At 47.8% G+C, this 20,095-nt stretch overlaps 2 protein-coding genes across 5 annotated transcripts; one reads left to right on the plus strand and one right to left on the minus strand.

Moving 5' to 3' along the window:
- Positions 1 to 756: 756 nt before the first annotated feature.
- On the plus strand, positions 757 to 7,127 carry LRRC25 (leucine rich repeat containing 25). 4 transcript variants are annotated; one of them, XM_036240388.1, is made up of 4 exons: positions 757 to 872; positions 1,067 to 1,182; positions 1,505 to 2,490; positions 6,755 to 7,127. In XM_036240388.1, exons 3-4 carry the CDS (start codon positions 1,712 to 1,714, stop codon positions 6,891 to 6,893), a joined length of 918 nt encoding a protein of 305 aa, XP_036096281.1. In that variant the 5' UTR covers positions 757 to 872; positions 1,067 to 1,182; positions 1,505 to 1,711; the 3' UTR covers positions 6,894 to 7,127. The 4 variants fall into 4 exon arrangements, with proteins under 4 accessions (XP_036096281.1, XP_036096280.1, XP_036096283.1 ...); XM_036240387.1 differs by lacking the exon at positions 757 to 872 and having other exon boundaries at positions 1,025 to 1,182; XM_036240390.1 differs by lacking the exon at positions 757 to 872 and having other exon boundaries at positions 1,025 to 1,182; positions 1,703 to 2,490.
- A 997-nt stretch (positions 7,128 to 8,124) lies between these two features.
- On the minus strand, positions 8,125 to 10,699 carry GDF15 (growth differentiation factor 15). Its single transcript, XM_036240391.1, is given in 7 exon segments — positions 8,125 to 8,747; positions 8,749 to 8,947; positions 8,949 to 9,174; positions 9,177 to 9,224; positions 10,472 to 10,572; positions 10,574 to 10,662; positions 10,664 to 10,699. Coding segments are annotated over 7 exon segments (861 nt in total). The 3' UTR covers positions 8,125 to 8,585.
- Between the last annotated feature and the right edge of the window lie 9,396 nt (positions 10,700 to 20,095).

The raw sequence follows: 20,095 nt of genomic DNA on the forward strand, positions 1-20,095 counted from the left end.
ATTGAAATGGGACCTCTCAGTCCATAGGGTGATGCTCAATCCCACTTTTGTCACTATCCCTCAGGTCTGGGACACCGGCCTCTTCCCTAGGTTCTACTATCAGACCCCAGGCTCATTCTAGATGTATGTCTTGACACAGTGCCCCTCCCTACCTCACACATCTACTTTGGCTTCCCATGGCCCTGGGAATAAAGCTCCACTCCTCAGCCTGCTTGGAGGCCTGTGCTGTCACCCCCACCTCCACCCCCACCACACACACACACACACACACACACACACACACACACAGTACCAGTTCCTCCTCTTAGCATGTCCATTCCAGCCACTCCACTCCTGACCACCAGTCCCAGGGCCCATTCTTTGAGCCCAGGGCTGAGGGCCTTTGCTTCTGCTATGCCTTCTTCCTAGAATCTGCAAGTGTATTTGTTTCTGCTTGCCACTACCTGCCCTGCCACTTATCCTCCAAGTCCCAGATTCAATGTCCCCTAACCCAGGGAACCCCCTTACAGCCCCCTCAACATGGGGGCATCTTTGTACACGAGCAAGAGCTCTGAGTCTGTTGGGAAGGCTAGGTATTTGGAAAGTGAAAGGCAGGTTTTAGGAATCCTCAGCAAACTGTGTTGAATCCCTAATTTTAATGTCTCCTCCTCCAAGAAGCCTTCCAGAACCTAGTTCCTCCCTCTAGCACTGCCCTGACTTCATGAGAATAGAGGTGTCTGTGTCCAGCTCTGTCCTCTCCTAAGACTAGTGTTCCTTTGAGAAACTAGACAGGGCTGAGATCTTGGGGGCCCATGGATGATGTTGATTGAATGAACAAACGAATGCAAGGGTTGAGAGGCAACTGAGCTGAGACCAGGAAGTGACTTGATGAGGTAATATCAACTGGGATGTCAACGGGGGTTGACTGGGTTCCAACAAGGGGGAAGCGGGCCACCCCTCCCCCTCCCGTGAGACTCCTGGGCATGGAGGCCTTGCAGAGGGGCGGGTCTTCTCTGTGTCTTCTTCATTCTTGCCCTCTGCACTCCAACCGACACCAGTTCCTCTTCCCCTGCTTCTCTGGGTGCAGAGTCTGAGGAGCGCCAGGGACACAGGGGATCTAAGAGGGTGCCGGCCTCTGTAGCCCCGGGTCCAGTTGAGCCACCACGAAGTTCCTCCGCACGGGAGCTCCCCAGCACTGCCCAGGTAAAGGCATGGTAATGGGACCGCAAAGGTAGGACAGTGGCTAGAACTGGGGTCTGTGCAGGGGCTGCAAATCAGAGCTCTGCAGCCCTCACCCCATCCAACCCAGCCCAGGACTCCCAACCACTGTAGTTCAGGGTCGCGCCCGTTGCGGGGCAACCGTTCATTTGCATATGGTACAGTCTTGGCCAATGAGGCTGCCTGAAATGTTGGGTGATTGGGCCAAGCCCAAGGAACTCATCTGGGAGAAGGGCAAGGGGATGGGACTGGGTCTTCTTGCCCTCCAAGCCCCAGGGCACTAAAGTTATGTACCCGTTTCTCGAAGGGAATGAACTAAGGCTGGAGGCCAGAACCAAACAGCGAGGGGAGACAAGTGAGGGCTGCTTATTACCAGAAGCGTCCTGAGCTGTTCTGAGCTACCAAGAAAAGAACAAAAACAAAACACTAATAATAAACCCAGGTGTCGAGGGTAAGGGCGACCACAGGCAGAGGTTGGGGCTTGGATTCCAGTGTCTCTGCCTAGGTTGCTTGAATGGGAGGCGCCCTGGCGTGGGCGCTGTGGTTGCTGCTGCTACTGCAGGATCCATGCAGCCTGGGATTGTCCTGCAACGTATCCTCGGAGGATGTGGACTGGAATATGGAGTTCACAGCCACATGCCTGAACTTCAGCGGTCAAAGCCTGAACCTGCCCTGGAACAGGTCTCTGCAGGCCAGCAGCGTGCTCCTCCTCGACCTGTCTGGGAACAGCCTTCGAGAGCTCCCATGGTCCTTCTTTGCCCGCCTGGGGAAACTGCAGATCCTGGATGTGACTAACAACCCCCTAGACAACGTGGATGCCATGCTGGCAGAACGCTGTGACCTTGACTTGAAGGCTGACTGCCTCTGCATCCTAGCCTCCTGGCACAAGGTTCGAAAGGACAACTGCTCTGGCCAGCTGCCTCTGCAGTGCCTGGATGCAGGCACCAGCACCTGGCACAACCTCTCCACCTTCCTGGAGGTCGGCTGCTCCCCTGGCCTTGCCTCAAACACCATTGGGGCACTGGCAGCTAGTGGAAGCCTGCTCCTTGGGCTCTCCATAGCTGTCCCATTGCTGGTGTGGAGACTCCGGGCACGCTGGGCACCCAGTAGCCAGAATAAAACATGGGCTGCTCCAAATGGTCCCAGGCCTGGCTCAGTTCAGCAGCTGAAGTACAGTAGCCGGAGCCTCAGCCCTAAGCAACCAGAGGACAGCCTACCCAGACCTCCTACGCCTGACTATGAGAATGTGTTCATGGGCCAGCCACCCGACAGGCACCAGTTGGCCAAACACAGGTGAGTGACCCATACACATTTGCCTACAAGACCCTGGAGCCAGCCCTGGCAGGTTTGGCTTGGCAGTTAGAGCATCAGCCCTTGGACTGAAGGGTCATTTGTTGGATTCCCAGTGAAGGGCATGTACCTGGGTCGCAGGTTTGATTCCCAGCCCCAGTTGGGGTTGTGCAGAAGGCAACTGATCGATGTATCTCTCTTGCGCTGATCTCTCTTTCCCTGCCCCTCCCTCCTTCCACTCTGTCAAAAACAAACAAACAAACAAACAAAAACTCTGGAGCCACATGACCAGGGTTCAAATCCCAGCTCTGCTTCTTATAGGCTGTGTGATCTCGAGCAATTAGTTTTTCCCTCTCTAGGCCTCAGTTTCCTCATCAGTAAAATGGGGGTAATAGCAGCCTCCGCCTCATGAAGTTGGGGTAAGAATGAATTCCTGTAAATGGGACAGGTTCCTACTTCATGACCTACAAACCCAGTTTCTGGCCACCAAGGACAGGGAGAGAAAAGGCAAGTGCTCTAGGCAGAGTGGGGGCTCTGTGGTATTGTCAGCAGCCTGGGTGTAGATCTCGTGTGACCCAGAGCTGTCGTCTTTGAACCACTGTTTCCGTCTCTGTGTAATGGGGACAGACCTCACCCCATCTCCTGTTTACACATGAGAAATGCTAAAAAAGCCATCTGTGTCCATCTCCCCCTACAAAGCCCCAATACCTCTAGATCTGGATGGGGTTAGTAGGTTCAACTTTTCCAGGTTGGATAAGAAGTGGAGGGAATTTCAAGGGGAGGCACCAGCAGAAACAAATGTCAGCAGGTGGGAGAGAACAGAGAATCTGCTGTCAATGGGTTTGGAGACAGCAAGACATTAGAGCTGAGGCTGAAGGGGCAGAGAGGATCCAAGCAAGAAGGGAATGGGTCCTGGCTAGGTTTGGGTGATGAGATTCAAATGTGGGAAGGCTGTGGAAGCCTACTGATGAGAAATGAGAGAATATGCAAAGCAGATGAAAATATGGCTTAAAAGCAGAAGTGGTCTGCGGTCGGGATTTGAAGGAACTAGACTTGCTAAGGCAGCTTGTTCTCTGATGCTCGCATATGCTTTGCATCTGCACAGTCACTAAGGGCTCAGGGCCAGTCTCTTTGAAAAACATTTAGGATTGGATGTGTCACTCCCATTCTACATTTTATTTATTTATTTAAATCCTTACCCAAGGACATTTTTCCATTTATTTTCAGATGGAGTGGGAGGGTGGGGGAGAGAGAGAGAAAGAGAGAGAGAGAAACACCAATGTGAGAGACACACATTGACTGGTTGCCTCCCACACAACCCCGACTAGGGACAGGGACGAACTGAAACCGAGGTACCTGCCCCTGACCGGAAGCAAACCCTTGACTCCTTGGTCCGCAGGTCGATGCTTTAACTGCTGAGTCAAACTGGCCAGGGCTCCACTCTACATTTTATTTATTTATTTTTTAAATCTTTATTGTTGAATGTATTACAGATGTTCCTAATTTTTCCCCCATTGACCGCCTCCTCCTCCCTCCTGCCTTCCTCCTGCCTTTTCCTACACTATTGTCTGTGTTTACTGGTTATGCATATAAGTTCTTTGGTTTATTTCTTCCCACCCCCCAACCCCTTTCCTTTTGGGGTTTGTCAGTCTAGCAATGAATTTGTACTTCTTAATCCCTTCACCTTTTTCACCCATTCCCCCAACCCCCCTCCCATCTGGCAACCAACAAAATGTTCTCTGTATCTATGAGAATGTTTCTATTCTGCCTGTTCATTTTGTTTGTAGATTCCATTGTCAATAGATATGTATTCATTGCCATTTTGTTTGTTCATATATTTTATCTTTTTCTTCAAAAAGACCCTTCAACATTTCATATAATAATGATTTGGTGGTGATGAACTCCTTTAACTTTTTCTTGTCTGGGAAACTCTTTATATAGCCATTGATTCTAAATGATAGCTTTGCAGGATAGAGTAATCTTGGCTGTAGGTTCTTGCTTTTCATCACTCTGAATATTTCTTGCCACTCCCTTCTGGCCTGCAAAGTTTCTTTTGAGAAATCAGCTGACAGCCTTATGGGAACTTCCTTGTAGTTAACTAACTGCTTTTCTCTTGCTGCTTTTAAGATTCTCTCTTTGTCTTGAACCTTTTGCATTTTGATGATGATATGTCTTGGTGTGGGCCTCTTGGGGTTCATCTCGTTTGGGACTCTCTGTGCTTCCTGGACTTGTATGTCTGTTTCCTTCACCAAGTTAGGAAAGTTTTCTGCCATTATTGTTTCAAACAGGTTTTCAATTTCTTGTTCTCTCTCTTCTCCTTCTGGCACCCCCAAGATGCGAATGTTGGCATGCTTGAAGTTGTCCCAGAGGCTCCTTACACTAGCCTCATTTTTTTTTGGATTCTTTTTTCTTTTTGCTGTTCTGATTGGGTGTTTTTTGCTTCCTTATATTCCAAATCAATGGTTTGCTTCTTGGATTTACGTACTCTATTATTGAATCTGTGTAAATTATTCTTTATTTCAGTTAATGCCTCCTTCATTTCTGACTGTGCATCCATCATTTCTGACTGGTCCTTTTTTATGCTCTTAAGGCCCTCACTTCGCTGAGGTTCTCACTAAGTTCATTGAGCATACTTATAAGCAGTATTTTGAACTCAGCATCTGTTAGGTTGCTTATCTCCATTTCGCTTAGTTCTTTTCTTGGGGTTTTGTTCTGTTCTTTCTTTTGAGACCTGTTTCTTTGTCTCCTCACTTTGGCTGCCTCCCTGTGTTTGTTTCTGTGCATTACTTAATGAGAGGTATGGGGCTATCTGAGACCAGATGCTGCTTGTTTGAAAGAATTTAGGAACACCTGAAGCAGGATCCAAGACAGACCAATCCTATGGTTAAGCAAATGGCAACAGCTTGGGTGGGCCTGAAAGTTGGATGGGGCGGGGCCTCAAGGAATCACCAGGGCGGGGCAACCAGTGTGGACCAGGTTGCTGGAGTCCCAGATATAGCAGCTGTCTGCCGCCCCAGGGAAGGGCTCACCAAAGGAACAAAGGCCTCTTACAGCACGTTTGTCCCCGAGAAAACCCCCTCTCCAGCCCTTGCTCCAGTGCCAAACAGCTTAGTTCTTCCCTGTATGTCTCTGGTGCCCCTCGAGCTGCCTCCCCTCCAAGCTTAGAGAAAGTGAGTTCGATAAATCTGTGCTCGGGCCCTTTAAGAGGAGCTGCCTGGGGCTCCAGCCGTGTCAGTTTCCCTGAGCCTCAGTTCCCGCTGCTTTTTCCAGCCAGACGTTATGGGGATTCTCTTCCTGGCACTGCATCCCTGAGCAGGGCACCAGTTTTGATGTGGCTGCTGCTTTAATTCCGTAGTTGAAGGACTTCCATTCAGCTTGAATTCAGGCGGTTTTGAATGATGGTTGTTCTGTAGTTTAGTTGTAACTTTGATGTGGTTGTGGGAGGATGTGATACTGCATTTACCTACGCCGCCATCTTGACCGGAAGTCTCCATTCTACATTTTAGAACTGCAGAGAGGTAGGCTCTGGGAGGAAGGAGAATGATTTGCCCAAGGTCACACAGTGAATCAGAAGCAGAGATAGGAAACAAACCCTGACTCCCAGTCCTGTCCATTTCCAAACAACCATATATATGTTTGGAGTAACTAATACTAAAGCGTGAATGACTGATAGACACCACTTACACAAGAGGACCCAGGGTGGAATTAGGATGTTCTGGAGGCAGGAAAGTTCTTCTCTGGGGGTCTTGACTACCATAGCTAAACATTCATAAGAAACAACCTCCTCCCCAACTAATTTTATGGATTAAGAAACTGAGCCTCAGAGACTTTATAATGCAGCCACAGAGTCTGCTGCTTCATGGAAACATTTCCCTTTTATAGGACAGACACTGGCTTCAGCCACTTGTGTTCATGGGGCTGGTGTGACCAGAGCTTCCGATTTTTTGAGAAGAAACTTATGTCTTGATTTTAATGTAGAAAACGGGCAACCACCTCAACTTTAAGGAAGGAAAAAAACATGCTACAATGGCTCTAGGTCCTCAAACCAAAGCATTACAATGCTGAATCGATAAAATCTTCCCAGACTCACAGACCCTGACTTCCTTTCCTCAGAGAAACTTGCAGGCTGGAGAAGAGTGCCCCTTGCTTCAGTTTCTTGATATGTAAATATTAGGAGTGGACTTAGTCACCCTGAACTTTCTTTGCCCCTCAAAGCTGATGTGCCTACACTGAGTCCTTCTTCCCACCCATCTGTCTGTCCCCACAGGGATAACTCTTCAGAGGACAGCGACTTCTACATGAACTACGAGGGCCTCCACAAGGCCTCCCAGCCCATCTATGGCAACTTGGAGTTCCCGGGCCAGGCCCCAGCAGTCGAAGAGGAGTATGTGATCCCAGGACACTGAGCTGGAACTCCAGCCTGCCCCCTTCCCGGTGATTCGGGCCATTCCGGATCTCCTCTGGCATCAGTCTCCCAGGTCAGGAATGGGGCCAGAGAAGAACTGTCCTTGCAGCCCCCTCCCCAGCCCCTGCTCTGCTCTTCAGCCCCCTCAGCTGCTAGAAAGGGAAGAGAGACCCCAACACAGACACAGGAGGTTCAAGGTATAAACTCCATTGTCACCTTCCTCTCAGTGTGCAGATAGTACTCAATAAACACTGTGGGACTGATGAGGCTGCTGGCTCAGGGGAAGAGTGTTCCTTTCAGTGGAGACTTCCTGAGCTCTCAAGACTAGATCTCTGAGACTCCTAAATTTCTCCCTAGTCCCTCTCCTTTGTCCCTCTCGGGCCCCTTCCCCAAGCACCTGGCATCCAGACTTAGCCCCCATGGCAACCCACATCAACTCCAGAGGGATTTTTGTAACTCATGAATCAGAACTGTGTCCATCCCCTGCTCACACACTCTCCATGGCTCCCCATTGTCCCAGGATCCTCAGCCTGGTACTTGAAGACTGCATGATCCAGCCTTGTATACCTCAATGCCCTCTCCCATCCCTCTGCCCTTCTGGTCTGGGCCTCATCCCCACGTAGCACACCTCCCTCTGGAAGCTTTCATTTTCCTAAGCTATTTACCCATGCCATTCCTTTTTTTTTTTTTTTTATCCTCACCTGAGGACATTTTTCCATTTTTTGTTCAGACAGAGTGGGAGGGAGAGAGAGGAAGACAGAGAGAGAAACATCGACATGAAAGGGACACATCGAGCGGCTGCCACCCGCACGACCAACCAGGGCCAGGGAAGAACTGCAACCGAGGTACGCGCCCTTAGCGGGAACTGAACCCGGGTCTCTCTGGACCGCAGGCTGACGCTCTAATCGCTGAGCCAAACCGTCCAGGGCCCATGCCATTCCTTTTGCTCAGAATGCCACCCCTTTCCTCTTCTTACTCATAAACATCTTAATACAGATGCAGGGCTATGGCTGGGGCATTAGGAGGCACGAGTCCAAGTCCTAATTCTGCCAATAACTCCGTGGGTCTCAGTTCCCCCATCTATAAAATGTGGTGTTAGAAATGATCTCTAAGTCTGTTTTAGTTCTCATATACCCGCTATTTTAACTCATCCAGAAACAGGAGTACTGAGAGATGAGGAGAGCTATAGGGAGACTGAACCCCAGAGAAACGGAGATATACAAGCATGGAGACAGAGAGGGGTGTCCCAGGCTGCACTTGAGTCCTTTATAAACACCATCCAGTTGCCTGTCAGCTCCAAGCCCTGCTGCCCATTCACTGAACCCTTCCACTCATCCTTATATTAGGCCCCTTGTGGGAACTGAGGCCAGGGAGGAGCGGGCTCTTCCCAAGGTCCCCAGCTCCATTTGGGCATCACAGGAGTCAGGTCAGACAGATTCATTTTTATTAACAGAGTTTAAATAAATGTACAGCCTGCTGGACCATCCCTCCCCATCCCTCTGGTCCTCTAGCTGGTAACCCCAATAAGTTAATAATAAATACCACCTTATAAATACAGCGGTTTGGGCGGAAGGTCGCACACAGCAGTGGTTATAACAGGATATTTCTGGTCCCACTTGCCCATTCCATTCGACAGGCAAGGACTGAGGTCACCTCCAGTGCGCACGTGCCTTCAGTGAAGGCCTAGGTCCACTCATAAGCAGTGGCAGTCGTTGGCCACAAGGTCGTCGAAGGGCGTGAGGGACATGCAGCCCTCGCTGTCGCGGTGAAAGAGTACCACCGGCTCACTGCTAGCGGGCACGCAGCAAGGCACGGGAGCACCCTCACGCTTCCGGCGGTGCAGATGCGTCAGCAATGTGTGCATGCCTGTTAGCCAACCGGAACTGGCTCGAGCACTCGCCAGTGCACATGCGCACATCCCGCTCACGCGGTGCCATTACCCAGTAGCTCCAGCCCAAGTCATCCAGCGGTGCGCGCAGTCTGTGCAGGCGGTAGCAGCGCCCCTCCCCGAGCCGGCAGCTGTTCTGAGCGCACGCATGCGTGCTGCGGCGTTGCCCGCCCGCGCGGCCGCCAGTGCAGCTCCAGCTGGATCTGTGTAGAAGTCGATGCTGCCAGTAACCGATCAGGTGGCAGCTGCAGGTGCAGGCTCAGTGCGGGCTCCCGGGAGACACCGAAGCCGATCAGACGCTGCAGCGGCCCCGTCATATTTCACGAGCCCAACTCCGTTGGGGACAGCCTGAGCAGGGCCCGATGCAGGCGGGAGGCTGCGTGGAAGCCCTTAGGTTGGCCCGGGGGATGCCCAGGTGCAGGTGACCGCTTGGTCCAACTCTCACTGTGGGAGAGAGAGGGGAAGGCCAGTTACCCACGGTCCTACTGTGTGCCAGGCGTGAGGGTGCCCATTTCCTCCCACAGGTTGGTCCCACCTCAGATTCATTGCATAAACCACTTCCTCCACCGCCACATTATTTCCCTGAATCTCTCCAGCCTGCTAAAATAGGCATCACCCTATTTGATTTAGGTAGTTGTATATCATTTCATCGTCCCGTACTAGAATCTTAGCAGGGATATCTGTCTGCTTGGTCACTACCGATGCTTGGCACACAGTAAGTGCTTAGTATATACTTGCCCGATATTCAAAGGCTGATTCTGCCTCCTCCTGGCAGTCAAAAACATTTTCATTGAAGCTCCTATTAAGTGCCTGGGGCTGGGGTTTCAGCAACCAGAACTGTGTTTTCAATTCCTTGGGTTTCTGTTTCCTATCTGAGAAATGAAGAGGAGCAGGCTCCCTGGGTTTTGCAGACCCCAAGTCTGTTACAGGTATTGGGGATACTATGGGGAGCTGGTGTTTGAGTTGTTGCATAAGCACCACGGGTTCGCTGGGCTCAGAGAGGGCCAGAGGTTTACATGGAGTCTCACAGCACCAGTGGGATTAGGATGGGTTAAAATCGCTCCCTCTGGTTTGACACCCTCTCCCCAACCCCTCTCAATTCCCAGCGCAGCCCAGATCTTCTTTCTTCCACTCTGCCTCCTGGAGCCCCCATGGAGGGCGCGAAAATACTCCCCTCCTTCTTTCAAAGCACCTATCACGTGCGACTTGTGCCATGCCTTGTAGTGCGATTGCATCAGATTTGGAATAGGTCCGGGTCAGTTCTGCCCATCATTGTGCATGCCAAGTCCCACCTACTCCCCCCTCTCATCTTCTGCCCCACCACTGCCTCCATCCTCTTGGATCCCACCCACTCTCAATCCCCACTTCCAAGGACTGGGATTGCGCCCTCTGCCAACCTCGTCTCAGGGCTCTGCAGACTCTGAGACTTCAAGAAAGTCGCTGGCTTCTCTTGGCCTCAGTTTCCCCATCTGCTACCCAAGGAGGTGTAACTCTCCTCTTTCACGTTGGCTAAGCATTGCTCGTCCCAACCCAAACAGGGACAAGCTTCCCCATCAACCTCAAGGAGGGACGTTCTTGTCGGCTCACAGATGGGGAAACGGAGGCTCAGTGTCATGCTCTATGACTCAGACCACTGATTAGATGATAGAAGCTGTTTGGTTGGGGGTGGGGGTGTGTATCAGAGATTTAACTCATGCTTTGGGGTATCTGGACTTGAGCAGCAGGGATGAAGTCGGGGTTCCAGTCTTCCCAGGTCTGGTTTGCTTGAAGCCTGGTCAGCAAGTCTTCATAGGAATCTGGAGACACTCTGACTGGAGTGCACATCTCAGGGTCCTAGGATGTTCGGGAGGTACTCCTGGGCCAATGATAGGATGCCCCCCCTATGGCAGCCACAAGAGCATCAGAAGCACCAGCAGCATCTCAGGGCAGCACAGTGTTGTAGGTCCCAGCCTGTGTATAGCTATACTCCTTGTGCTCTGAGCTAGGACTGACAGGATGCTGCTGGCCAGGCCTTTATATTCTCTGGACTTTGTCCACCCCGCCTGCCTGGTCCAGCCCACCCACCAGGGGTGCACAGTAAACACTCCAGGGACCACAGCTGGGCAGGGTCTGTGGCTGCTTTTCAGGGAGATGCTTGGTGGGGAGTGCTCCTGGGAAAGCTGGGGACTGCCCCCACCCCTATCCAGGAGTGCCTCTTAGCCTCAGTAGTATCTTTTTTTCAGAAAAATTTTTTTCTTTATTGATTTTAAAAAGAGAGGAAGGGAGAGGGAGAGAGAGATGGAAACATTGGTGAGAGAGAACATTGATTGGCCACCTCCTGCATGTCCCCCACTGGGGATCTGGCTCACAACCTGGGCATGTGCCCTGACCAGGAATTGAACCAGCGACCTCTTGAGTCGATGCTCCAGCACTGAGCCACACGGGCCAAGCCTCTGTAATATCTTTTTCTGTGAAATGGGGACATCATCCCAGCTTGGTGGGCTTATGGGAAGAATGATTTTGTTAAAAAACAAACAAACAAACAAAAAACTTAGAGAATTCCAAAATGGCGGTAGAGTGAATGGAAGCTACACAGACCACCTCCCAGGACCAAACTGGAATTACAACTAAAACACAGACGAATTGACGGGAAAAAGCAACAGAAAAGCAGCTTGTGAGGATCATATAACCAGGGACACTGACTCGATCCTGGTAGGATTGCAGAGGCGCGAGAGGGGGGCTGGGAGCCCACAGACAGGAGCGGTCTTAGCTGTGAGCAGTGCCCTCGGGTTGAACTCCCAATTGGCTCCACAGAGCAGAGCCGGGACAGAGGCTAAAATTGCCACAGCCACGCACCTTGGGCTCCAGCAGAGGGAGGGCGGACTGGACTGGAACTGTGTGGGGACACTCGGGATTTGGAGGGGGCTCAGAGTTTTTGCTGAGTTGCAGCCACACAGGACGGTAGCCATCTTGCTCCTTCCCAGGGCTCTGGGGAGAGGCAGCGGCCCCTCCCTCAGAGATTCAACCCCACCCTGTGGGCCATTGAATTGCAAATTGAGGCTCACTAACAACCAGCATCTTCCCCACCCTCGGGAAATCCCCTTATACTGAGCACCTGAGGGAGTTTTTCATTCAACTGACAACCCAAAACTCTTCAAGTAACTGCTACTGATAGCCTCCAGGCAAAAAGCTAGAGGATAACTGTACCATTCCTGGGCTAGCAACTCTAACCAGGAAAGTATGACTTGACAGTGGTGTTTCACGTGGGTCCTCCCTTGCTCAACCAAACCAAGGAGAGGGAGCCACAAACAGCAGAACACCAACACCCACAGGGAAAACTCGGCAGGCTCCAAAGCCCACTGTGATAGCCAAAATGGTGAAACACAGAAACAAAAGCCAAATGAAAGAACAAGTGACCTCTACCGAAGATGAGATATATGTGGAGCAGTTAAGCAAGTTAACAGAGCTAGAATTCAGAGCCATGATCTTGAGGAAGCTAAAAAGCATGAGTAAGGACATAGAGATGTTGAAAATCAACTAATTGGAAATTAAAAACCACCAAGAAGAAATAAAGAATGACATATCAGAAATAAAGAACACATTGGAAGGTCTAAACAGCAGAGTAGAGGAAGCTGAGGACCAGATCAGTGAATTAGAAGACAGGGTAGAAAAAAATCAACCAGTCAGAAAACCAAAAGGAAAAAACGATTAAAAAACAGGAAGACAGCTTAAGAGAACTGTGGGATAACTGGAAACATAATAATATTCGCATCATAGGAGTCCCTGAAGAGGAAGAAAATGAGCAAGGGTTAGAGAATATATTTGAAGAAATAGTGACAGAAAACTTCCCTAATTTGGTGAAGGAAGAAGGCATTTAAGTTCAAGAAGCACAGAGAGCCCCAAGTAAGAAGAAGAACCCAAACAGGCCCACACCAAGACACATAGTAATTAAAATGCCAAAAATTAAAGACAAACAGAGAATCCTAAAAGCAGCAAGAAATAAGCAATAGGTTACCTACAAAGGAACCCCCATAAGGCTATCAGCTGACTTCTCACAAGAAACACTACAGGCCAGAAGGGAATGGCATGAAGTAATCAAGGTCATGTAAAACAAGGATCTGAATCCAAGACTACTCTACCCAGCAAGGCTGTCATTCAAAATAGAAGGTCAAATAAAGAGCTTCCCAGACAAATAAAAAGGCTAAGGGAATACATTAGCACCAAACCAGCACTGCAAGAAATGTTAAAAGAACTGCTGTAATTAGTAGAAAAAATAGGAAGAAAAATATAACCAAACTAAACAAAAATAGCAATAAATAAGTACATATCAATAATCACCTTAAATGTAAATGTACTGAATGCTCCGATAAAAAGACACAGAGTAGCTGATTGGATAAGAAAACATGACTCATCTATATGTTGTTTACAAGAGACTCACCTCACAACAAAAGACTCATATAGGTTGAAAGTGAAGGGATGGAAAAAAATCTTCCAGCCCTGGTGGTTTGGCTCAGCTGTTAGAGCATCAGCCTGTGGTCTGGAGAGACCTGGGCTTGGTTCCCACTAGGGGCATGTTCCTTGGCTGCAGTTTGGGGTCGTGTGGGTGGCAACCACTCGATGTGTCCCTTTCACATCGATGTTTCTCTCTCTCTCCCCCTCCCACTCTATCTGAACAAAATATCGAAAAGTGTCCTTGGGTGAGGATAAAAAAGAAAGAAAGAAAGAAAAAAATCTTCCAAGCAAACAGAAAGCAAAAAAAAAACCTGGGGTAGCAATACTCATATCTGATAAAATAGATTTCAAAATGAAGACCATAACTAGAGACAAAGAAGGCCACTACATAATATTGAAAGGATCTATCCAACAGGAAGATATAACCTTGATGAACATATATGCACCCAATATAGGAGTACCAAAATATATTAAAAATCTTCTGGAGGGCTTCAAAGGAGAAATCAACAGCAATACAATCATAGCAGGGGACTTCAACACCCCATTGACACCACTGGATAGATTCTCTAGACAAAAATTTAGCAAGGAAACAGAGACTCTAAATGAAGCACTAGACTACATGGATTAATAGATATCTACAGAGATTATACCCCAAAACTACAGAATTCACATTCTTCTCAAGTGTACATGGGACATTCTCAAAGATAGACCACATAATAGGACACAAATTAAATCTCTACAAGTTCAAGAAGATTGAAATCATATCAAGCATCATCTCAGATCACGATGGCATGAAACTAGAAATCAATTGCAACAAAAGCATGCAAAGACATTTGAACACATGGAGGCTAAATAGCACATTATTAAACAATGAATGGGTTACCATGGAGATCAAGGAAGAAATTAAAAACTTCCTGGAAACCAATGAAAACAAACACACAACAACACAAAATCTATGGGATGCAGCAAAAGCAGTTCTGAGAGGTAAGTTCATAGCACTACAGGCCTACCTCAAGAAACAAGAAAAAATTCTAAATGACTATCTAACCTCACGACTTAAAGAATTAGAAAGCAAACAAAAAGAAAACTCCAGCCCTGGCCGGTTTGGCTCAGCGGTTAGAGCATCCGACTGCGGTCCAGAGAGACCCGGGTTCGGTTCCCGCTAGGGGCATGTACCTCGGTTGCAGTTTGTCTCCGGCCCTGGTTGGTCGTGTGGGTGGCAGCCACTCGATGTGTCCCTTTCACGTCGATGTTTCTCTCTCTCTCTCTCTTCCTCTCTCTCCCTCCCACTCTATCTGTGCAAAAAATGGAAAAAATGTCCTCGGGTGAGGATTAAAAAAAAAAAAGAAAGAAAACTCCAGACCAAGTAGAAGGAAGGAAATAGTAAAGAGCAGAGCGGAAATAAATGACATAGAGACCAAAAAAAAAAAAAAAAATTCAAAGGATCAATGAAACAAGAACTGGTTTTTCAAAAAGATAAACAAGATTGATGGACCCTTAGCTAGACTCACCAAGAAACAAAGAGAGAGAACCCAAATACACAAAATCAGAAATGAAAGAGGAGAAGTAACAACTGACACCACAGAAATACAAAAGATTGTTAACAGCTACTATGAACAATTATATGGCAACAAATTCAACAATCAAAGCGAAATAGACAAATTTCTAGAAACACATAATCTCCCAAAACTGGACCAGGAAGGGATGGAAAACTTGAACAGACCAATAACAATTGAAGAGGTAATCAAGACTCTCCCAGTAAACAAAAGCCCAGGCCCGGATGGCTTCATGGGGGAGTTTTACCGAACATTCAAAAAAGAACTAACACCCATTCCCCTCAAACTATTTCAAAAAATTCAAGAAGAAGGAAGTCTTCCAAACTTGTTTTATGAGGCCAGCATAATTCTAATTCCAAAACCAGAATAAGACACTACAAAGAAAGAAAACTACAGGCCAATATCCCTGATGAACATAGATGCTAAAATCCTGAACAAAATACTAGCAAATCGGATCCAGCAATACATTAAAAAAGTTATTCACCATGACCAAGTGGGATTCATCCCAGGGATGCAAGGGTGGTACAATATTTTCAAATCAATAAAATGAAGAATAAAAACCACATGATCATATCAATAGAAGCTGAAAAAGCATTCGACAAAATCCAGCACCCATTTCTGATAAACTCTCAGCAATGTGGGAATAGAGGGATCATATCTCAATATAATAAAGGCCATATATGAAAGGCCTACAGCCAACATCATACTCAATGAGCAGAAATTAAAAGCATTTCCCTTAAGAACAGGAACAAGACAGGGATGCCCACTTTCGCCACTCTTATTTAACATAGTACTGGAAGTCTTAGCCACAGCAATCAGACATGAAGAAAAAATAAAAGGGATCCAAATTGGAAAAGAGAAAGTGAAACTGTCATTATTTGCAGATGACATGATATTATGCATAGAAAACCCTAAAGACTCCATCAAAAATCTACTAGACTTAATAAATGAATTTGGAAAAGTAGCAGGATACAAAATTAACGTCAAGAAATTGACGGCATTCTCATACACCATTGATGAACTCACAGAAAGAGAAACTAAAAAAACAATCCCATTTATCATCGCGGCAGAAAAATGAAGATACCTAGGAATAAACTTAAGCAAAGAAGTAAAGGACCTATTTGCAGAAAACTACAGGACATTGAAAAAAGAAATAGAGGAAGATATAAAAATGTGGAAGCACATACCTTCTTCATGGATTGGAAGAATTAACATCATTAAAATGTCCATATTATCCAAAGCAATCTATAGATTCAATGCAATCCCCATCAAAATACCAATGACATATTTCACAGAACTAGAACAAATACTTCAAAAGTTCATATGGAACCAAAAAAGACCCTGAATAGCCACAGCAATCTTGAAAAAGAAGGACAAAGCAGGTGGGATCACAATACCAGATAAGAGGTTATACTACAAAGCGACTGTAATCAAAACAGCCTGGTACTGGCACAAGAACAGGCATATAGACCAGTGGAACAGAATAGAGAACCCAGAAATGGACCCAAGGCAATATGCTCAATTAATATTTGACAAAGGTAGCAAGAGCATACAGTGGAGTAAAGACAGCCTCTTTAATAAATGGTGTTGGGAAAATTGGACAGTTACATGCAAAAAAAAAAAAAAATGAAACTAGACCATCAACTTACACCATACACAAAAAATAAACTCAAAATGGATAAAAGACTTAAATGTGACTCGTGAATCCATAAAAATTCTAGAAGAAAATGTAGGCAACAAAATTTCGGACATCTTACGCAGCAGATATATTACCTAAAGCAACAGAAACAAAGGAAAAAATGAATACATGGGACTACATCAAACTGAAAAGCTTCTGCACAGCAAAACAAACAACCATCAAAATGGAAAGGCAACCCACTGTATGGGAGAACATCATTGCCAATGATACATCAGATAAGGGGTTAATTTCCAAAATATATAGAGTACTCATACAAAAGGAAGACAAAGAACCCAATTAAAAAGTGGGCAGAGGAGCTGAATAGACACCTCTCCAAACAGGACATACAAATGGCCAAAAGACTTATGAAGAAATGCTCAACATCACTAATCATCAGAGAGATGCAAATTGAAACAACAATGAGGTATCACCTCACACCTGTCAGAATGGCCACCATCAACAAATCATCAAACAACAAGTGTTGGCGAGGGTGTGGAGAAAAGGGGACTCTAGTACTCTGCTGGTGGGAATGCAGACTGGTGCAGCCACTATGGAAAACAATATGGTGTTACCTCAAAAAAATTAAAAATTGATCTTCCATTTGACCCAGTGATCCCACTTCTAGGAATATACCCTAAGAAGCCTGAAACACCAATCAGGAAGAATATATGTACCCCTATGTTTATAGCAGCACTATTTGCAATAGCTAAGATCTGGAAACAGCTTAAGTGTCCATCAGTAAATGAATGGATAAAAAAACTGTGGTACATATACACAATGGAGTACTACGCAGCGTAAGAAAAAAAAGATCTCTTATTCTTTGAGACGACATGGAGGGACCTGGAAAGTATTATCCTAAGTGAAACAAGCCAAGTAGAAAAAGACAAATACCACATGATCTCACTTATTTATGGAATATAATGAACATAACAGTCTGAGGAATAGGGTAGACCCAGAAACATGGAAATAGGGTACAGACTGACAACCCTCAGAAGAGGGGATGGTGGGGGGAGGAAAGAGATACACCACAGAACTTATATGCATGTATGTATAACCAATGGACATAGACAACAAAGCCGGGGACAAGGCGGGGGAGATGGGGAGGAGGGTGGCAATGGGGTAAAAAGGAGAAACATCTATAACAAAACAAAACAAAAAAAACCTTCGCAAGAGCTTAAGAAGTGGCCTTCTTCCCAGATGGTGTTTTCTCTCTCCCCTCTCTGGTTAGAGCCAAATACTGAAGATGATGAAAAAGAAAGCAGAGGAGAAAGGGCCAGAAAGAGCCAAAAAGTGTTACCTGGGTCAAGTTATTCCTTTCCATCACACCTCTATTTCTTCATCTGGAAACTAAGGACTGAGACTTTCACTGGAGAGGTTACATGATGTATAAGGAACATGGCCAGGCATATAGTAAGTGCTTCATATATTGGGTGTTTTTTTGTTTGTTTTTTTTAAATCCTCATCCGAGGACATTTTTCCATTTTTTGTACAGACAGAGTGGGAGGGAGAGAGAGGAAGAAATCGATGTGAAAGGGACACATCGAGTGGCTGCCACCCGCACGACCAACCAGGGCCGGGGACAAACTGCAACCGAGGTACATGCCCTTAGCTTGAACTGAACCCGGGCCTCTCCGGACCGCAGGCGGACGTTCTAACCGCTGAGCCAAACCGGCCAGGGCTATATTGGGTGTTTTTTATAGTTAGTCGTCCTCATCTAGAAAACCCCTACTCATTCTTCAAAACCCTACTCAAAAAGCCCCTCCTCTATTCCTTCTTCCAGCCCAGGCCTGACTCCCAGCACTGGCAGCGTCTATGTTGACTCTGTCTGCCCCGACTTGGGGGTTCCTGGAAGGTTGGGTCAGTGATGGAGCCACTCTGGGCACCAGTTGGAGTGCTGCAGTTTAGGGCAGGGAGGGCTGGTGTTAGGTCCAGCTACCAGATGGTGAAGGAACAGAAGGTGCCCTGGGAACACTCTTCCTCCTGCGTCACTCACCTTTATCCACTGCTCAGGACTCCTGGACCCAGGCACTCACCCCTGTGCCATAGAGAGGATGGTCAGCTCTGTGAGTCAGATGGTGGGAGTGTGTAAAATGTGACAGGAGTGTGCAGGCAAGAAGTATAAGAATCAATGAGGCCACACAGCAAGGCTCCCAGTGGAAGGACAGAGTTCAGCCCTCTCTCCGAGCACATACCCACTGGCTGTGCTAGGCCAACCAAACCTAGGGTCCCCCACCCCACCCCAGTCAGCCTCAGCTCTGTGCAGTGGGATTACACCAGGAGATGGGAATGTCCTGAGGTCCTCGTGACCTCCCAGGTAATCCACAGGTGCTCAGTAAACACATATGCTCATCCTCGTGGTGATTGCAGCTGATGGGAAGGCTGGGCCTCTTTCCTTACTAGCTTGGCACAAAGTAACTGCCCAATAAAGGATGCCGGGATGACTAGGCAAGGATCTAGAGCCCCCTTTGCAACCATCAAGCAGAGGCCAGGCCCCAGAGTGCTGAGTCATCCTCACATGGCAGGGAAAGGTCAGCAAGGGCCATGAGGCCAGGACTGACCTGGGGGTGGGCTGGGCAAAGTGGGTGCTGTCTGAGGTGGCAGCCTATGCAGATCAATAATGGTGAGACTGCAGCATTCACTGGACTCCAAGGTGCAGGCACCATTCACACACATTTCCATGAATGGATAAGGGAACCAAACCCCAGAAACACAAGTAGGTATATAGGTTATAGGGGGTGACTCTATAGTGGGGGCCTTGCACACGTCCAGCCTTCCACTGGGTCATCTGTTTCCCTGGCATTTCTAGGCCTAGGTTAGGACTCTGAAGTTCCTTCTGCACGTCTATGGTTTTTCCCAAATGTAAAAGCTTCTTGCCCTGATCCTGTCCCAACAGCCTAGACAGCTGTCAGCTCTAGAGAAGCCAGCCTGGATTCACATTCCCACTCCTCCTCTCCCTGGCTGCGACATGTGGCACAAGGTGCTTCAACTGGCAGAGCCTCAGTTTCCCCATCTGTAAAAGGTGGTAATAAAACTCATGTCAGGGCTGTGGGGAGGACACATGGGCAGTGGGGATTCTGCACATGCTGGGGATGGGCATAAACCTGATTCAACTTCCAGCACCACCCCCTTTCTATGTCACTGAGAGGGTCTGTGCTTGGCTCTGTCTGCCCCAGAATGGGGGTTCCTGGAAGGCTGGGGCAAAGATGAAGCCACTCTGGGCCCCAATCCCTTAGCTGGGCCCAGAGAGAAGGTGACGAGGAATTGGGGCACTGAGGTTTAGGGCAGAAAGTGCTGGTTACAGGACTAGCCACCAGATGGTGAAGGAGCATGGGATGCTCCAGGAACCCTTCCCCCTGGCTCACCCAGATCTTCCTCCACTGCTCAGGACTCCTGGCCCCTGTGCCATGGAGAAGATGTGCAGATGGTAGGGATGTGTAAAGTGTGACAGGCAAGATGTACAAGGATTAATGGGGGCCACAGAACAAGGAAGAACAGGGCCCAGCCCCCTACCCCAGCACAAAACCACTGGCTGTGTGAGGCCAGCCAAGACTTCAGTCCCCTGAATCTCAGCCTCAGCTCTGTGCAGTGAGATTATTGCTAGGTAATGGGAGGGTCCTGGGGCAACTCCAACCTCCCACACCCATTAAGCC

This window comes from Molossus molossus, unplaced genomic scaffold (genome assembly GCF_014108415.1).
Source record: "Molossus molossus isolate mMolMol1 unplaced genomic scaffold, mMolMol1.p scaffold_m16_p_4, whole genome shotgun sequence".
NCBI lineage: Eukaryota > Metazoa > Chordata > Mammalia > Chiroptera > Molossidae > Molossus > Molossus molossus.

Excerpts from the sequence above, each read along its gene's own strand:
- LRRC25 (XM_036240388.1), top strand. The coding sequence starts at position 1,712 with ATGGGAGGCGCCCTGGCGTGGGCGCTGTGGTTGCTGCTGCTACTGCAG. Across the intron at positions 2,491-6,754 it reads CACCAGTTGGCCAAACACAG|GGATAACTCTTCAGAGGACA; the intron begins GTGAGTGACCCA and ends CTGTCCCCACAG.